Raw genomic sequence first — 16,705 nt, forward strand, 5'->3', positions numbered from 1 at the left:
GGTCACTGAGACTGGAGAAGTCTCTCAGAGGTTAATATATATATATATATATATATATATATATATATATATATATATATTTTTAGCTGCTTTTGCAGAGGATATGAAATCTGTTTCCAGGCCCTATATCTGGTGACTCACAACAGCCTGCTACCTCAGCTCCAGGGGGTCACCAGCACCTTGTTTCTGGCTTCTGTGGGAGCCCCACACATAAGATACATTCACACAGATACACACATACATATGAATAAAAACTAACAGATCTTCAAAAAGTCAGCATTTCAATGAAAGACTTTGGAAGCAAGCACAAGATAAGCCTTCAATTATTTCAGCTTTTTTTGTTCTTCATTACTTCATAGACATCTGATACATTACATGGTAAATTTATTACCGGATTTGTAATCTTATTTTTATTATAAGTTTGAATTTAACTTTTCTTCAAATATTTTTTTGTATTTTTTTGGTTAACAAAAATTTCAGTGTTGATATGTAACTTATAATTTGACTTTTCTGAATTCTAACTGATTTATTATTATTATTATTATTATTATTATTATTTATTTTAAAGTTTGAGATTGTCTGACTAGGTAGCCTCAGATGGTCTGGGACTCCATATCCCCCTGGCAAAGCCTCCTTAATGCTGGGATTACAGATAGCTGTGCAGGAGGACCACAGAATCTTGAATGCTGGAATGGCAGATAAGTATGCATGGCCACAATCAACTCTTTACCTTTACAGGAGTGCCATGATGTAATAAAGATAAAGATGATGACTCCTGGGTCTTTTATTCATCCTGACTGAATGGGAATAGTCCCATCATTATACTGTATCTTGTCACTATGACATCATTACCTGAATTTTAATTTGCTTGAATATATCATATCTGGTGACAATACTATTTGAAAACTGTTTTTAAGTCATTTGACATTTTTTATTGTGGTTCTGGATTATATAACCTTTAGATTTTTATGTCCCCGTTTGATTAGCTGTGCATTTTATCCTGCAGTTTCTTCCATCAAGAAATTTCAATGCTAAAAATTAAATGTAACCTTAAAATATTAGGCATGTTGGGTATAAAGAGAACAGGAAAGAAGTGACAGTGAAAGAAAAGACGTATAAATCATGTCTTTGACACACAGACACAACTGCTAAATGAGAAATAACTAAATTTGTAGACTGATCCAGTATTAATTTTAGAGATAAAACATCAATTTTGTGACATTTAAGTCCAGGACGAATTTCAAAAACAAGCCAGTATCCGTATCAATTAGCTTTGTCCCTGCTAAAACTAAAAATAATTTCAAATTCTTCAGTGGCTTCTAAGACACAACTATGAATAGATGTCAATAATCAGGCTTCTTGAGGCAGACTTGGAAACTAATCTTAATAGGAATTCTTTCTGAAATACCCACATATTTGGCTTTCAGGACTAGGGTTTGAATTTGCACAGAACTTTGTTTTTCTTCTAAATCTACTTCCTTCTGTCATGCTAATAATTTATTCTACAGTAAAATGGATCTCAAACATGCAGACACTTCTTAGAACACATATGGACTTTATCCAAAATTAAGATTTGATTAGTAAACGGCCTTACCTACAATGGAGAGGATCACTACCACAAAATCAAAAATGTTCCATCCCACAGTGAAGTAGTAATGCCTGAGAGAGATCAGCTTCAGCACACACTCCCCAGTGAACAGGATGATGAAGACCACGTTGATCCAGTAGAGCACATAACTCATGTACTCAGTTTGCCCTTCCTTTTCTACCATCATGGTTACCATATTGAGGCAGATAAGAACCATGATGGTGATATCAAAAGCTTGGTTCGTCACTAAGTCAAATATGCATCCTTGGAATTTGTTCTGTAAAAGAAACCAAAGGTGAGACAGAACACTGAATAAAAATTTAAAGTATTATCTGCAACATTGAGCATACAAATGTTCTGGGAGGAGTTGAGAGAGGAGAACATCATGATCAAATGTATTGTATGAAAAATGAGTAAATTTTTAAAACAATAAAATTATGTTACAAATTTAGAACATGAACATGGTTAGGAGAATGATTAGTAAAAACGTGTGTGTGTGTGTGTGTGTGTGTGTGTGTGTGTGTGTTTGTATTTACCCCTGGCCTTGGAATTGGTTTTTGTGGTTTCTTGGACCCCAGCTTCTTCATTGCATTATAGTATTTCTTCTGTTCTTCTGTCATAAAGATATCTTGACCTCCAAGGTAAAGGAATAAAAAAGAAATCCAATTAAAACCAGAACCAAAGTGTAGTTCTTTCTTGTATTTCATAAAAAGGTTAAATATATAAATATAGAGATGATATTTACTTTCATAATACCTCAGAGCTATACATAAGATGCCTAAAAAGGATTATCTATGTGTAAACATGGAGATACTATAATTCAAATATGTAGAATATACACAACATATAATCATGACTGGCTCCATTACCTTTTGATATACTAATATGTTCTACTTTAGCCTATGTTAGGGCTTTATTTCCTCTGCTATCTCTTTTACTAGAAAACATTTTTGCTAAGTAACAGATAGATTAGGAAGATTTCTAATTGTCTTTCATGCTTTGGCAGATGTTTAGGACTCTAATTGCAAGAAGGGTTCTAAAATAACAACTATGACAATACTAATTTTCTATTAATCTATATTTATTTCCCAATGACACCACTTCACAAATGGAGAAAAAATTACAGACAATTTTAGAAATTCATGTGCAGCTCATTTTCTATGTCAACATCCATGTCTGTGTCTGTTATCATGTAAGGAAACTGGATTTTTAATAATCCCTCTCCGGTCTCAATACAAATATTCTATTGGATATCAACATTACACTTGTAAAGTTCAGGTACAAAGGAAGCTACCAGTGGTCAGCCTTGAGTGATCTGAAAGACTATCAAGTGATTAAACAAAAGAAATTCAGTCACCAAGATTCAAGAGCAAAAACTGAGGTCAAAAGTCACATTTTACCCCTTTCTTCATTAGACAAGACGAAACATCAGAAAGGAAGGCTAGAAACGTTGGTTACTTCTTGATGCTTTGCTGACTTCTGAAGGTTATCTATAATCTTCACAGAGTTGTATGGACTCTGCTCTGATCTTTACTGTAGCCATTTTAAACTAATAGCATAATATAGAATAATGTGTGTGTGTTATCGATTCATTTCTGAGAACTTGAAGCTCCAACTCCTTTACTTAACTTATGGTGTCTTGAAGTTGAGGGCAACCTGGCTGTGTCTTCCATTTTGTTTTCTTGGTTTAAGTTATATTCAGTTCCATTTTGGGTTCATTTCTTACTGGCCATATGCCTAATAGTAGCCACACTTTCTTTTTCTTGGACATTACCCACTCTTTCTAGTTGGCCCACAGTCGTTATGCCATTTATTTTGGTACTCATCTGATGAGTACCAAATGTTAAGATCAGCCTTGGTCCTTGGTGCTTATTAGTAGTGACTGACTAACCTCACATGTCAGAAACGAAACAAAAGTTGGTAACAGCACATGGGGAAGAAATTTGAAGCCCAAAATAATCTTGCACACTTTGTTTTTCCAGGGACGATATTCTGATTGCAAAATATCATGATGGGTATGGTGAATCCTAGAGGAGACTGTGCAACCCAGAGCCTCTAACTGTTGTGTTACCTCAGACTATATAGGACTTGTGCAAAATAGTCTCCTAGAGATGCCAGACAGACATTCTAGTGGTCAGTTTGTCCTATCTGAATGTTCATTGGGTGTCAAAGCTCTATTGCATATCAGTTAAGACTGGGTTCTTATCTTTGTTCAAATCTCATCTCTCTTGTCTATACATAAGTTTCTTGATTTCCTTAATGCATTATTATCATACTGTTATACAGTAAATGCATCATTTATTTTCTGAGAGAATCAAGTGAAATTATGCTTGCCAAATACTTAGTATAAAACTATGGAAGAAAAACACCTTATAAATGTTCTATACTAAGTTGAAATGTTTCTAATTCTGAATGTTTTGAGAATTGGCATGACACCCAAAGTGAAGAATTCCATTCTTAGCCCAGTGGCTTGGGTCTTAGTGAAAATTCAGGTACACTTCAAATTGTTTGCCAAATTATCTTCATCTCATATCTTTGAATCATAAATGATTATCTTTTTGTTTAGGCTTGGGCCCCATATCTCAATATCTTACTATATATATTAATATTTAAAAATACAAGAAAGTACGACATCTGAAATATTTGTGGTTCCAAAGTTTTGAATGAGAGGTAGTTTAATGTAGTTATATTCATCTTCCTCATAAGCATGTAGTTATTAAAAGGGTTTTTGTTACTTACAATTTGCACATAGGTGCCTACATTCATAGTCAACATCTGTTATCTCTCTAATTTTCCAATAACTCGAACCTATACTTACTCATCCTCAGTTGTATGCTTATGATTAGTAATAGAAATTTGCAATGTCACATGAATATATTAATGATGAAGAGAGTACTAACAGAGATGATGTATTGTAGAGAAAACTGGTAAAATGTGAGTGTTTCTTCCTAAGGGATTGGTAGAGCCATAAACCGTAATTAAAATTTTTATATTAAAGATATTTAAGCATCTACCTTGAATCCCAGATTACATATGGACTTTGAACCAAATAGACATTTCCTGTACTATGTATACTAAAGCCCAGATGCATAATCTGTGATTGAAAGAATTTTGGGGCTTGGTTTTTGATGAAGCTACTCTCTAGGGTCAGACTGTAAATGTCACATAACCTTTCTAAGATGTTAATTAGAGATCATTTCTCTAAATTACACACATGAGGCATCTTATGCAGTATTGGACATAACAGAATTACAGAAATGTCAATGCTTGAATGTTATTCCTTTCTTAAAATATCCAATGACATATCAGCTCATGCTGAGTAATATTTAATAAGGGTTTTCAAATCTGCTTTCACAAAGTTACAAACATCACATATTTTTAAAAATTTCTATCTTCAAATCTAAACTCCATATTAACGGAGTGAGTTTCTGATCAATTGAATAGTGGCCTTGTTTATTAGGGCAAGACATTATAGGCACATATTTCTGTTCTCCCTCAAGAAGATAGTCTGCCCACTGACCTCTCAGTTTCTGCATCTTCTCTTTCTTACCTTCAAAAGGCAAATCAGATACCACATACAACTGCATCAGCTTCCTGACTGCTCATGTGCATCTGTGTAAATTTTTCTCATTGTGCTTTTTACTATTTTATATGTGCAGTAGATAGGAGATATATTACTAATTCTACTTAGTCTCATATCCGATTTGGAGTAATTTCTTGTTCTATGTACCTTTCCTTTTTTTCTATTTTCCTAATTTTATTTGGTTACTTATTTTTATGCTCAGACAAATACAGGACCTTGTGCTTCCTATGTAAGTGCTTTAGATATGTTAGATCCCCAACTCCATATGCTCTTTCCTAGGGCATTGTAGCAACAATTAGGACTATAATGGTTGAGTGTATATGTTGAATTCTATTCCCTTCAAAAATCTATGTAAATCCTAATTCCAGCACCCCAGAATGTGACATTGATTAAAGATATTGTTACTGCCTAGTGTCTTTTAATCAAGAGGAGGTCCAAGTGGCATTGAGCAGATTCATGATCAGGTACTCATTAAAGGAGGAGACAATATAGAGGGGGAAAAAATAATGCAATCATAGATTTTTTTCCCTGTCCTCATCCAAAATCGAAGCCTGAGCTGACAGGGACTAGGGGATACAAGGATGGCTCCTCTTATAGAGGAAAAAGGCATGACTTCTCTAACTCTGATACTGGACTTCTAACATCTAGATACGTGGGGAATAAATTACTGTTGTTTTAATTCATATTCTTTGTTGTGGTTTATTATGACAATCAAAAGAATCTAAAGCTGATATGAAAATTATTGAGCGCAAAAGCTAAGCAGATTGACACACACACTCAGCAGGTCTTACTTTCATTAGCTATATTATTTCTTATGCTATAAGTGACATGAGTTCAGCAGCCATATCATAAGTAACTGTAACTTAACTTCCATCATAAGATACACCACAGAACGATGGTTAGCAGGAAACAAAGAATACCTCTGAAATAAATAAATAAAACTACTTTGAACAAAGTACCTCACTGCTTTGAGCTAGTGGTATATTTGTCGTTCAGTACTCTATAGGCAACATCAGAAAAATCAGAGAATTAATATAATGTTTAAGACTATTGTGTTTAATTACAACTATATTTTCATAAAATTTAATATATATAGTAGTATATGAATAAATAATACTGTAAATAATAATATAATAGATAATATGTAACTATATATAACATAATGTAATAATTTAATTAAAACTATTAATATAACTTTTAAAACTACAAAAATAAGATTATACATATACACAATTACATACTTGACCAATTATTTTGAAAAATAAACGCAAAATAATCCATTTATATGAAGTTCATCCTTTTTCAGTGCAATGTAGGAAACACTTAAAATACTTATCTTCTTTTTCTGTTGGTTGAAATTATCTATGATTACACCAATGAACAAGTTCAAAGTGAAGAATGAGCCAAAGATGATGAAGATGACAAAATAAATGTACATGTAGAGGCTGTATTCATATATTGGTTGTGCATTTACCTGAGGAAAAAGTCAATAGCATGTTGACAGTAACATTGATTATTTCCAGTTGTACATGGGCTGGAAAAAGTATTTCAGAAGCACACGTATTCAGCAATAAGCACGTGTTTAATAGATGCTTACACTGTATACATACACACTCTTCAAGTAATATATAAAGGACCTTTTCATAAGCAGTGATTGATCTCAGACTGATAGGACAAGTCACCAGATAAATGACTGAAAGAATTCCCTTAATTTCCAAATGAAATTGTAAAAGTGATCATACTGGAGTCATATTGATTTTATTATGTTTCATTATTTATAAAAATATCTTTACTAGATTTCACAGAAACATAAAACAGCCAGAAATCTTTAAAGTTTATTGGCAAAGATACTATTTCAAAGTGTTTCAAAACATAAAACACTAAAAACTATGAATAAAAATCACTTTACTTTTATTTTGATCAACGAGTATTTGCTGCTCATGGGTTACCACTAGCCTGTGCTAAGTGCTGGATGGTGGATCCTCACAACGAACAGTGAGGGAGACACTGGATTATTACTTTTTTTTCAGTAGACTGCTCAGAGTTGGTTGTAGAATTAGCACAATATAGCAGACCCAGAATTTACACTGGGTCGACCTCCAAATGCTATATGCCTAAGAAATTGAAATCACTAGGGAGGCAGCTTTTGGTTGTATTTGTACATATTCACGGCACTAGAGAACTGAAGTTCAAATTATAAAGCTAAAATAAAAATAAATAAATAAAATTTAAGACTTGGTTTTAGGTTGATCAATACTTACATTAACAGAGTCAACTGCTGCATACATAATATCCATCCATCCCTTGAACGTTGCCTATAAATACATTTAGAGAAATTGAATGTGCAACTCAGATTCTAAAATAATCATGAACACAGTTTATCTACTTAATATTCCAGTATTACTAGCAGCAAAAAATTAGTTTTGTTCTATTTAAAAATACAGAGTTAACATAAAAATGCTATAATTTTTTTTTAAAAAAAGTCAGAGCACCACATACATTTATTTCAGACATGAAAACTACTGCAATTTTTAAAAGGAAATACTCTAAACATTTTCCTGGAATTTCCAAATTGTTACAAATTCTTGTGTATTTTACATCTGAACTTCTCCTTTCCAAAAGTGGAAGAGAATTTTATCATTAGAGCAGGAAATAATTTGTCTCTATTTCTCAGGGCTTCTCAATGCCTTTAAGAAAAAAAAAAAGTCTTTCTATTACCTTGTAAGATAAACATAAAAGTCCCATAATGACTACTTGGATGGTAATTGTCTGTTGATGTAGTGATGGTGATTCAAATGAAAATAAACTGTCAGTTGTGGATTAATAAATCTACAAATCAAGAAAGCTGTGCTCTTTAGCTATGCTTACAGAGCACACGCTCTAAGAAAATATTAAATCTATTTGAAAAATCATATGGCATCTTAATTTCTCATTAGTAGCACATTTACACAGTGTTTTATACTCTTCAGTCTATATTAAGTATGCATGAAGGGAGTCACTTACAACTTGAAGCAGTGACAGGTAACCAAGCCCAACGTTATCGAAGTTTACTTTCAGGTTTTTCCATCGCACATTTCCACTAACATTCATCAGGGCAAAACACTCAGAACGGTTTGCAACTTGAGATACAGAAAATCGTGAGCCATCTGTGGTGTTAACACACTCATAGAACTTGCCAGCAAACAGATTGACTCCCATGATGCTAAATATTAGCCAGAATATAAGGCACACAAGAAGCACATTCATGATGGAAGGGATGGCTCCTATGAGTGCGTTGACCACGACCTGATACCCAAAAGAAAGACAAGAGTGGTTGAGATCAGTAGAAAATGACAAACAGATACCAATGCAGAATTAAAGGTGCAAGCCCAACCAATCAACATTGAGCAACCAAAATACAGTGGTCAGTAGTGCACCTAGTAATAAAAGGTGTGAGCCCTGTGATTTCTGACTTACCAGTTTCATGATTAAGACAATAAAGCTACTAGCATACACAGAGGAGTAGATGGCCAAGATGATATTGGACTTCAAATAACTGAAAAAAGCAAAAACAAACAAACAAACAAACAAATACCCCCCTCTCCCCAAAAACTCTCCAAAAACCAGATTCTGCTAATACAAAGTCATATACATATATATTTAAAAAAAAAGTCAAATACATATATATTTAAGGATATATATATATATATATATATATATATATATGGATATATATATATATTTAAGGATATATATATTTAAGGATATATATATATTTAAGGATATATATATTTAAGGATATATATATATTTAAGGATATATATATATATATTTACAGTCCCATGTTCCTGAAATCACCAGCTTTTACAAACACACTCTCCCATATAGTGAACTTATTAGTTTGTATTCAATTAAGTTAAGGCTGGGAGTCTTTTAGTGGTCTGTAAGCTTTAGATTGTGATGATTATACAAAGTCAAGGTAGTTTTCTTGAAATTATCATTCTAGCTCTAAAAGTAGCTTTTATGTAAGTGTTTAGCCAAGTATAGGCATACTTCCACTGAGGTCCCCTTTTCAAAAGTTTCTCCATCTATGGTAATTGAGAGTTTTGTTCGGTATAGTAGTCTGGGTTGGCATTTGTGTTCTCTTAGAGTCTGTATGAGATCTCCCTAGGATCTTCTAGTTTTCATAGTCTCTGGTGAGAAGTCTGGTGTAATTCTAATAGGTCTGCCTTTATATGTTACTTAACCTTTCCCCCTTATTGCTTTTAATATTCTTTCTTTGTTTAGTGTATTATGTGATTGTTATGTGACAGGAAGAATTTCTTTTCTGGTCCAATCTATTTGGAATTGTGTAGGCTTCTTGTATGTTCATGGGCATCTCTTTCTTTAGGTTTGGGAAGTTTTCTTCTATAATTTTGTTGAAGATATTTACTGGCCGTCTAAGTTGGGAATCTTCACTCTCTTCTATACCTATTATACTTAGGTTTCATCTTCTCATTGTATCTTGGATTTCCTGGATGTTTTGGGTTAGGAGCTTTTTGTATTTTGCATTTTCTTTGACGGTTGTGTCAATGTTTTCTATGGTATCTTCTGAACCTGAGATTCTCTCTTCTATCTCTTGTATTCTGTTGATGATGCTTGTATCTATGACTCCTCATCTCTTTCCTAGGTTTTCTATCTCCAGTGTTGTCTCCCTTTGTGATTTCTTTATTGTTTTTATTTCCATTTTTAGATCCTGGATGGATTTGTTCAGTTCCTTCACCTGTTTCATTGTGTTTTCCTGTAATTCTTTAATGGATTTTTGTCTTTCCTCTTTAAGGTCTTCTACCTGTTTGTGTTCTTTTGTATTTCTTTATTATGTCCTTCTTAAATTCCTCTATCATCATCATCATGAGATGTGACTTTAAATCAGAGTCTTGCTTTTCTGGTTTGTTGGGGGTAACCAGGGTTTTCTGTGGTGGGAGAACTGGGTTCTGTTGATGCCAAATAGTCTTGGTTTCTGTTGCTTATGTTCTTATGCTTGCCTTTCTCCATTTGGTTATCTCTGGGGTTAGCTGGTCTTGCTTTCTCTGACTTTACCTTGTCCTTCCTGCAAGCCTGTGTATCAATCCTATACCCAGCTGATCCTTGGTTTCTGTGTCACGATGGCTCTGTGAGGGTCCCTCTTGGGCCAGGAATTTGAAGAGAAATGGTGATCTTACCTGTGCTTGCAGGTGTGTAGGCTCTCTTTGGAGACTAGCTCTCTCCTGGCACTATTTGTGTATGTAGCTTTATGGCACAAGATCGGCTCAGGGCACAGATGGAGCCCGAAGACTCCTGTTCCAGGCAGCCTCTCGGTTCCTGTGTCCTGAGGGTTCTGGGCGGGATCCTCTGAGCAGCAGTGGTGGTCCAACCTGCACTCACAGGCCTGTCGGCATTCCTGGGAGGCTTGCTCCCTCCTGGCGCTATTTGGGTATGGACAACTCTTTCTATAACTTACAGCATCCATGTTTGGAGTGTCTAGTGGCCTGTGGCTTTTGACTTTCTTGGAGAGTCATGGCTCCAATGTTAACACATTGTGAGATTTTAAACTGTCACCAGCACACAATCCCCTGTGGCATTCCTGTAGCAATACGTGCTAACATCTATAGATGGTTCCACTGAATGTTGTTTCCTTGACTTGGACAATTTCCTGTCTGTTGGGGGAGGATAAACTATGTACTATTATATATTTTGTTTTTTTCCCAGCACAACAAGGATGTTAAACTGTGTCTTAGAATTATAGGGAAGGAGCAGAGCCTCAGGACCCTGAGGAAGCTGCACTCAAATGTCTCACATCTACTGTTTCTTTCTTCTCCCAAAGTACCCCTGCCTCTTGAAGAACTACTTTTCAGGGTAAACAAACAAATATTTGGATACTATAAACATATTAAAATGTTTTGAATCAGACTCACTTGTTCTATAAAAATAAGCAAAAATCACCATTACCACCAAAAAATAAAACCAAACTAAAACCAATACCAAAATCCACCCCCCCCAATAAAACCAAAACCAAAAATAAAGCAAGAGAAAAAACCCTATAAATTGTAGACTTGTTTTTATGAGAAAAAGAAATAGTTGTCTTGGGACAGAAATGTTCTGTTTATGGAAATGCAATATATATTGTTCAAATTTGTGGGCCAATCCAGTATGAATACAATATTCAACTAATAATAAAGATGTTAACCTTAAAGTTTAAAATCCTAATTCAATCAATTTGCACAAAGTGAAATGGGAGGTTTTCATTCTTGTGCTGTTTGTGTTTTACTTAGAAGTTCTTTTGAAATAGTGATCTATCATACACTTGGCAATCATCTACTGTATGCATGAGCTAGTCAAAGGTTACAGTGGCACTTAAGCAAGCAGAGCTAATAATACAAAGGCTGAAAATCAGATCATTCTCTGATGATTAAAAGGGGATGATTAAGCCCAGAATCTGTCCTTTGGCAGGACTTAGAGTAGACACTGGAGGTGTGGTATGTACGTGTGTTGGGTGTGTGTGTGTGTGTAAGAGTTCTGTGCATGTGAACTCACACACATGCAAGGTAACGTATGCACCCTATCAACGAACTATCTTAGGCTTCTATTTTTCTGAGATTCAGTCTCACTACATGAGCTAGGGAAGTCTCTAAATCTTGACCTTCTTTTCTCAGCTTTTGGGGGTAGCTGGAAAGGCTGAGTTAGAAGTCTGCATTTATAAATAACCCTTAGGCAATGCTAATAGTTTGCTAGTATTCATATATTTAAAATGGATGAGCCAGATGTGCCTCCATGTTAAACTGCTCGGAGATTACAAGTAGAAATCAATGTGTATAATATGATGAGGGTTTGGGGCATATGGTCAAAGATAAAAGGATGTTTGGGTGTGTCTTAGACAAGGCAAATTTCAAATTCAATTTACTGTTAAGAGGCATTTGTATTGATGACTGCTATATTGAAGTTTGTGAATTGGGGCTCAAATCAGGAAATAGAAGCACTCCAATGTGAGAGAACAATGTGTGAAGATCAGGCATAAATCTGAGGAAGAAGGAATTCAAGATGAATAGCAACAAATGACTTGTGCTAAATGCAGGAAATATAGGCATTGTACTCTATGGATTTTATGAAGAAGTTGCTGATTTAATACATTCCTTAAAACCAGGTTGACTGTAGTTTCTGTTCATTTCACTTTGTTTTTATGGAATGACTCTTTGGGGGCTATTATACAGCATATGGCAAAGGAACTTAACTCCTAGGGCTTAGATTTCTTTAAGTGCAATTTTGGTATAATTCCACTGGTTTTGAATCATTATTTTGAGCTTGAAATCAGATTCAATAGCTAATGCTACCCCACCTTCTTATCCTTTCTTATATTCCCTACCTAAGTTTGTTCTGTAATCAAAAATCATTTAGATATTTGATGAGGCAAACTATTGATGTGTATATGAGAAGTCATATCACGATGAATGGTGATCTCATCCTTCAATTCTAGCATAGGATAATCTCCATTTTTGAAAAATAGAGGCCTTTTATTAGTTATTCAATATATTTTTATCCATAATATGTAAAGGAAGGAATATAGTATCATCTGTTACTTTGTAACTTAGTAGGCACTCTAAAATTTTGTGCATCCTTATTCTATATAACCATATCTCATGAGTATGCATATGTTCATGTACATATACAGTGATAGTCCATAATTACTGTACAATTGTTTTATAATTATTTCAAAAATAAGATATAAAAATAATTATTTCAAAAAATAAGAATTTTGCATTAAGGAGTTTGGTATTTTCTTACCCTCATTCCTTCAAATCTAGACAAAGCTCTTAGGGGTCTTAGGGCCCTCAGTGTCCGTAGAGATTTAATGGGGCCAAGGTCTGAGTAGCCAAGAGTGTTGGCTACTAAAGTAACGAGAGACACCTGCAAAAAATGACATTCTCAGTAAGGATTTTAATGAAGTGACAAGACACAATGAAAATTCAGTTATAAATTGCACTAAGAGAAAGCAACAAGAATGTAATTTGCTTTGAATTGGCCCTCCCCATATTAGCTAAGAAGGAAGTTTTTTGAAAAAAAAAATAGAATTCTTGGAAGGTTAACTTAAAGAGGAAATAATGGAAGGAAGTAAGGTTACTCATTACCACATTGAAGTATAAACATCTACAATTTTTGTATTTCATAATTACTGGATATCTAATTGTTTACTAAATGTGAACCTTAATAATAGTGCCCAATTTAAATTTTCTATTAAAATGAAACCCATGGCACACCTCAGTGTGCTTCCAAAGCTGTAAATAAAAGTCTGTTTAAGCCGGGCGGTGGTGGAGCATGCCTTTAATCCCAGCACTTGGGAGGCAAAGGCAGGTGGATTTCTGAGTTCAAGGCCAGCCTGGTCTACAAAGTGAGTTCCAGGACAGCCAGGGCTACACAGAAAAACCCTGTCTCGAAAAACCAAAAAAAAAAAAGTTTGTTTAAAAACTTGTGAGGCTATGCCAATGTCTGGCAAATACAGAAGTGGTTGCTCACAGTTATCTATTGGATGGAACACAGGGACCCCAATGGAGGAGCTAGAGAAAGTACCCAAGGAACTGAAGGGGGCTACAACCCTATAGGTGGAACAACAATATGAACTAACCAGTACCCCCAGAGCTCGTGTCTCTAGCTGCATATGTAGCAGAGGATGGCCTAGTCAGCCGTAATTGGTAGGAGAGGCCCTTGGTCTTGTGAAGATTATATGCCCCAGTACATGGGAATGCCAGGTCCAGGAAGTGGGAGTGAGTGGGTTGGGCAGCAGGGCAGGAGGAGGGTATAGGGGACTTTTGGGATAGCATTTGAAATGTAAACGAAGAAAATATCTAATAAAAATAATTTTCCAATTAAAAAGTATGTTAAAAACTTAAGTAGATCTAAACATGATTATAGCTTGTATTTGAAAGCCATCTGAAGATTCATGATGGAGATGGGAACAACTTCAAAATAAGAGCATTTACAGCCTTTGATTTGTCAATATTTTCGAAAGAGATCTGACTGTAATAATTTACAGATGGAATTTTGAATTCTATTGAAAATGCAGTGAGACTGAATGACTAATGACTTAACCATCAACCTAAAGACATAATTTCATCATGGTAGGCCTAGCAACCATGATGACGATGCTACAGGAATGGGTACTCTTTCCATGGATCATCTCAAATGAAAGAACACTTGCAGAAAAGAAACCAACATCCATTTCAGAACAGAACAGTGAGTTCCCAGAGAATAAAAATCTGTATCTCTAAGTGCGTTCTGTCTCTGAGTAATTTCCGTTTACTATTTACTGCAGCGGGCACTGTGTCTAAGAACAGTGCCTTCAACACAAGCTACTGCCGTGTCAAAGAAACTCAGTATTTCTAGAGAAGAGTGGATTCAGGTCAATTTCTACTGAAGAGTTTAAAGAAAAAACCTTCACTCCTTAGAAGTTCAGCTGCCTGAGACAGGCACTTGCTCTGTGGAATTGATGTCCTTATGAAGTTACTTCAGAATATCCCACTAAATGGAGCATACATTTTTAATAACCTATAGCGCATAGGACTCATTACTCTTCTCACTCCTAAACTGATTCAGTCATGCATGCCCCTCATTTCCCACTTAAGAAAAAAGCATGCTCTCTTTTTCACAAGAGAGATTCTAAAAAGTATTATATAAAATTTGCAGTCTTTAATGAAATAGTAGAATTGTCCTTCAAACTGATGCTGAATGTTCTGAAAGTGAATATGTGATCGTCTTGAGAAACACTGCACTCCAGTCTATAACTGGGAACCTATGCTCATGACCCCACATGTATATTATTTGTTTTTAATGTTAGAAGTATTTCCTTTATTTTTTGAGTTCATAATAATGAAATCATCTCCCACTTCAATTTCCTCCCTCCAAATCATCTCGTATTGATAAATCAGCCTGCCTCATATTGATAAATCAGCCTGCCTCATATTGATAAATCAGCCTGCCTCATATTGATAAATCAGCCTGCCTCCGTCACAGACTTTAAAGTCATTTTGTAGTGAAGGTAAGGTAGATTCATTCCTGTTTATAATTAAAACTGTCTCTCAATGTTGGGCTATGCCCCACCAGTAGCCTTCACTACAAATAGTTCTATGCTGCATGTTCCAGGAAATGGCACTCATGCCTTTTGTTTCAAAAGGTTATTATGACAATTACCTTGTTATGAGCACTTGTAATCATCTCTTTATTTCAGGAAATTGTTATATTCAGTTTCTGTAACACCACCTATTTACCTGACAAATTCCCTATTTGGATAGCCCCTACTCCTGGACAGTAAATGTCCTTATCTCATAATTTCCAGTGATGAGCTCTTGAACCCCGCTTTTAGGGAGACACATCTATGTTCACATTTTTTTTGGATTTTTTTTTTACATTTTTATTAGATATTTCCTTCATTCACATTTCAAATGCTATCCCAAAAGTCCCCTATACCCTCCCCCCACCCTGCTCCCCAACCCACCCACTCCCGCTTCCTGGCCCTGGCATTAAAAATCTTGTTTCAATTAATTGCTTGCTATAATTACTTTGGCCACAATAATTTGGGTCAATGATCTTTTTTTTCTCAAATCTGTGGGTTTTGAGAAAACCCCTCCTCTCTCTTTTTCACCCATCGTTACATATGTGTGTATGTGTGTGTTTGCACATGAACATACATCCATATTCCTAAATACATATGTATTCTAGGAATGTTAGAGACTACACCAGAAAGCTTTACCAACACGACTGCCTAACATTGTGAGCTGAACAAAGCCAACAGCAATAGATGTTCTAATGTGGACTATGTTGGAGGGGAGCTAGAAACTCAGTGACCCTCAAGCCTACACAAAGAACTACAGACTACTAAGAAGAGAAGTAATTAGTATATATTCATATAAAATTGTCAACAAATTAAAATAAGGAAGTAATGACACAAACTCACCATCTCTTCCACCTTGTTTTTTTCTGTGATGAATAATGAACGTAGTGCCTCACACATGGTAGGCAGACACTATACAATTGAGTCCTGTCCCTAGCCTCCAAATCATGCTTCCTATGTTGAATAACATGTAAATTAAAGTATTTTTATGGATTTTCATCATCCAAGTCCTAAAATGTTCTCTGCATTTACTGAAGCAATTGGTGACTTCTGTGCGTTGCTGGCCTCTGGAGCGGGCGGTAGTTAAATGTTTGAGAAAAGGAGACTCATTTTGGTTTTCTCCATCATTATGATTGAGATAAATATTCCCTAGACTTTCATTCCCTCTAGCATAGAATTAGTCTTAATCCTGAATTTTTAACCCAAGTTTTAACCCACTATGTGAGACAACTTGAATATCTCTCCTTTATCTGAGAAATTAATGTGAAAATAAGCATCCTGTCTTTCTAAGAGACTCATCTGCCCTTTTCTGTTTTTATTGCTCAAAGATCCTCTGGTCTGTCTTTCTTTCTTTCTTTCTTTCTTTCTTTCTTTCTTTCTTTCTTTCTTTCTTTCTTTCTTTCTTTCTTTCTTTCTTTCTTTCTCTCTCTCTCTCTCT

The 16,705-nt window shown here is 35.0% G+C and overlaps 1 protein-coding gene and 1 long non-coding RNA gene across 3 annotated transcripts in view; one reads left to right on the forward strand and one right to left on the reverse strand.

Moving 5' to 3' along the window:
* LOC110319362 overlaps window positions 1-16,705 on the forward strand; it is a 101,130-nt gene that overhangs the window by 41,916 nt on the left and 42,509 nt on the right. The gene's annotated exons all lie outside the window — the stretch shown is intronic.
* Window positions 1-16,705, reverse strand: part of Scn9a (sodium voltage-gated channel alpha subunit 9) — a 149,773-nt gene that overhangs the window by 3,558 nt on the left and 129,510 nt on the right. For both annotated transcript variants that reach the window (XM_021194855.1, XM_021194854.1), the window contains exons 21-26: window positions 12,948-13,070; window positions 8,175-8,456; window positions 7,433-7,486; window positions 6,508-6,645; window positions 2,125-2,229; window positions 1,595-1,865 (exon numbers count right to left, since the gene is read on the reverse strand). In XM_021194855.1, coding sequence (XP_021050514.1) covers window positions 1,595-1,865; window positions 2,125-2,229; window positions 6,508-6,645; window positions 7,433-7,486; window positions 8,175-8,456; window positions 12,948-13,070 — 973 coding nt within the window. The remainder of the gene's footprint in view (window positions 1-1,594; window positions 1,866-2,124; window positions 2,230-6,507; window positions 6,646-7,432; window positions 7,487-8,174; window positions 8,457-12,947; window positions 13,071-16,705) is intronic.

Source organism: Mus pahari, chromosome 3 (assembly GCF_900095145.1).
Source record: "Mus pahari chromosome 3, PAHARI_EIJ_v1.1, whole genome shotgun sequence".
Taxonomy (NCBI): domain Eukaryota; kingdom Metazoa; phylum Chordata; class Mammalia; order Rodentia; family Muridae; genus Mus; species Mus pahari.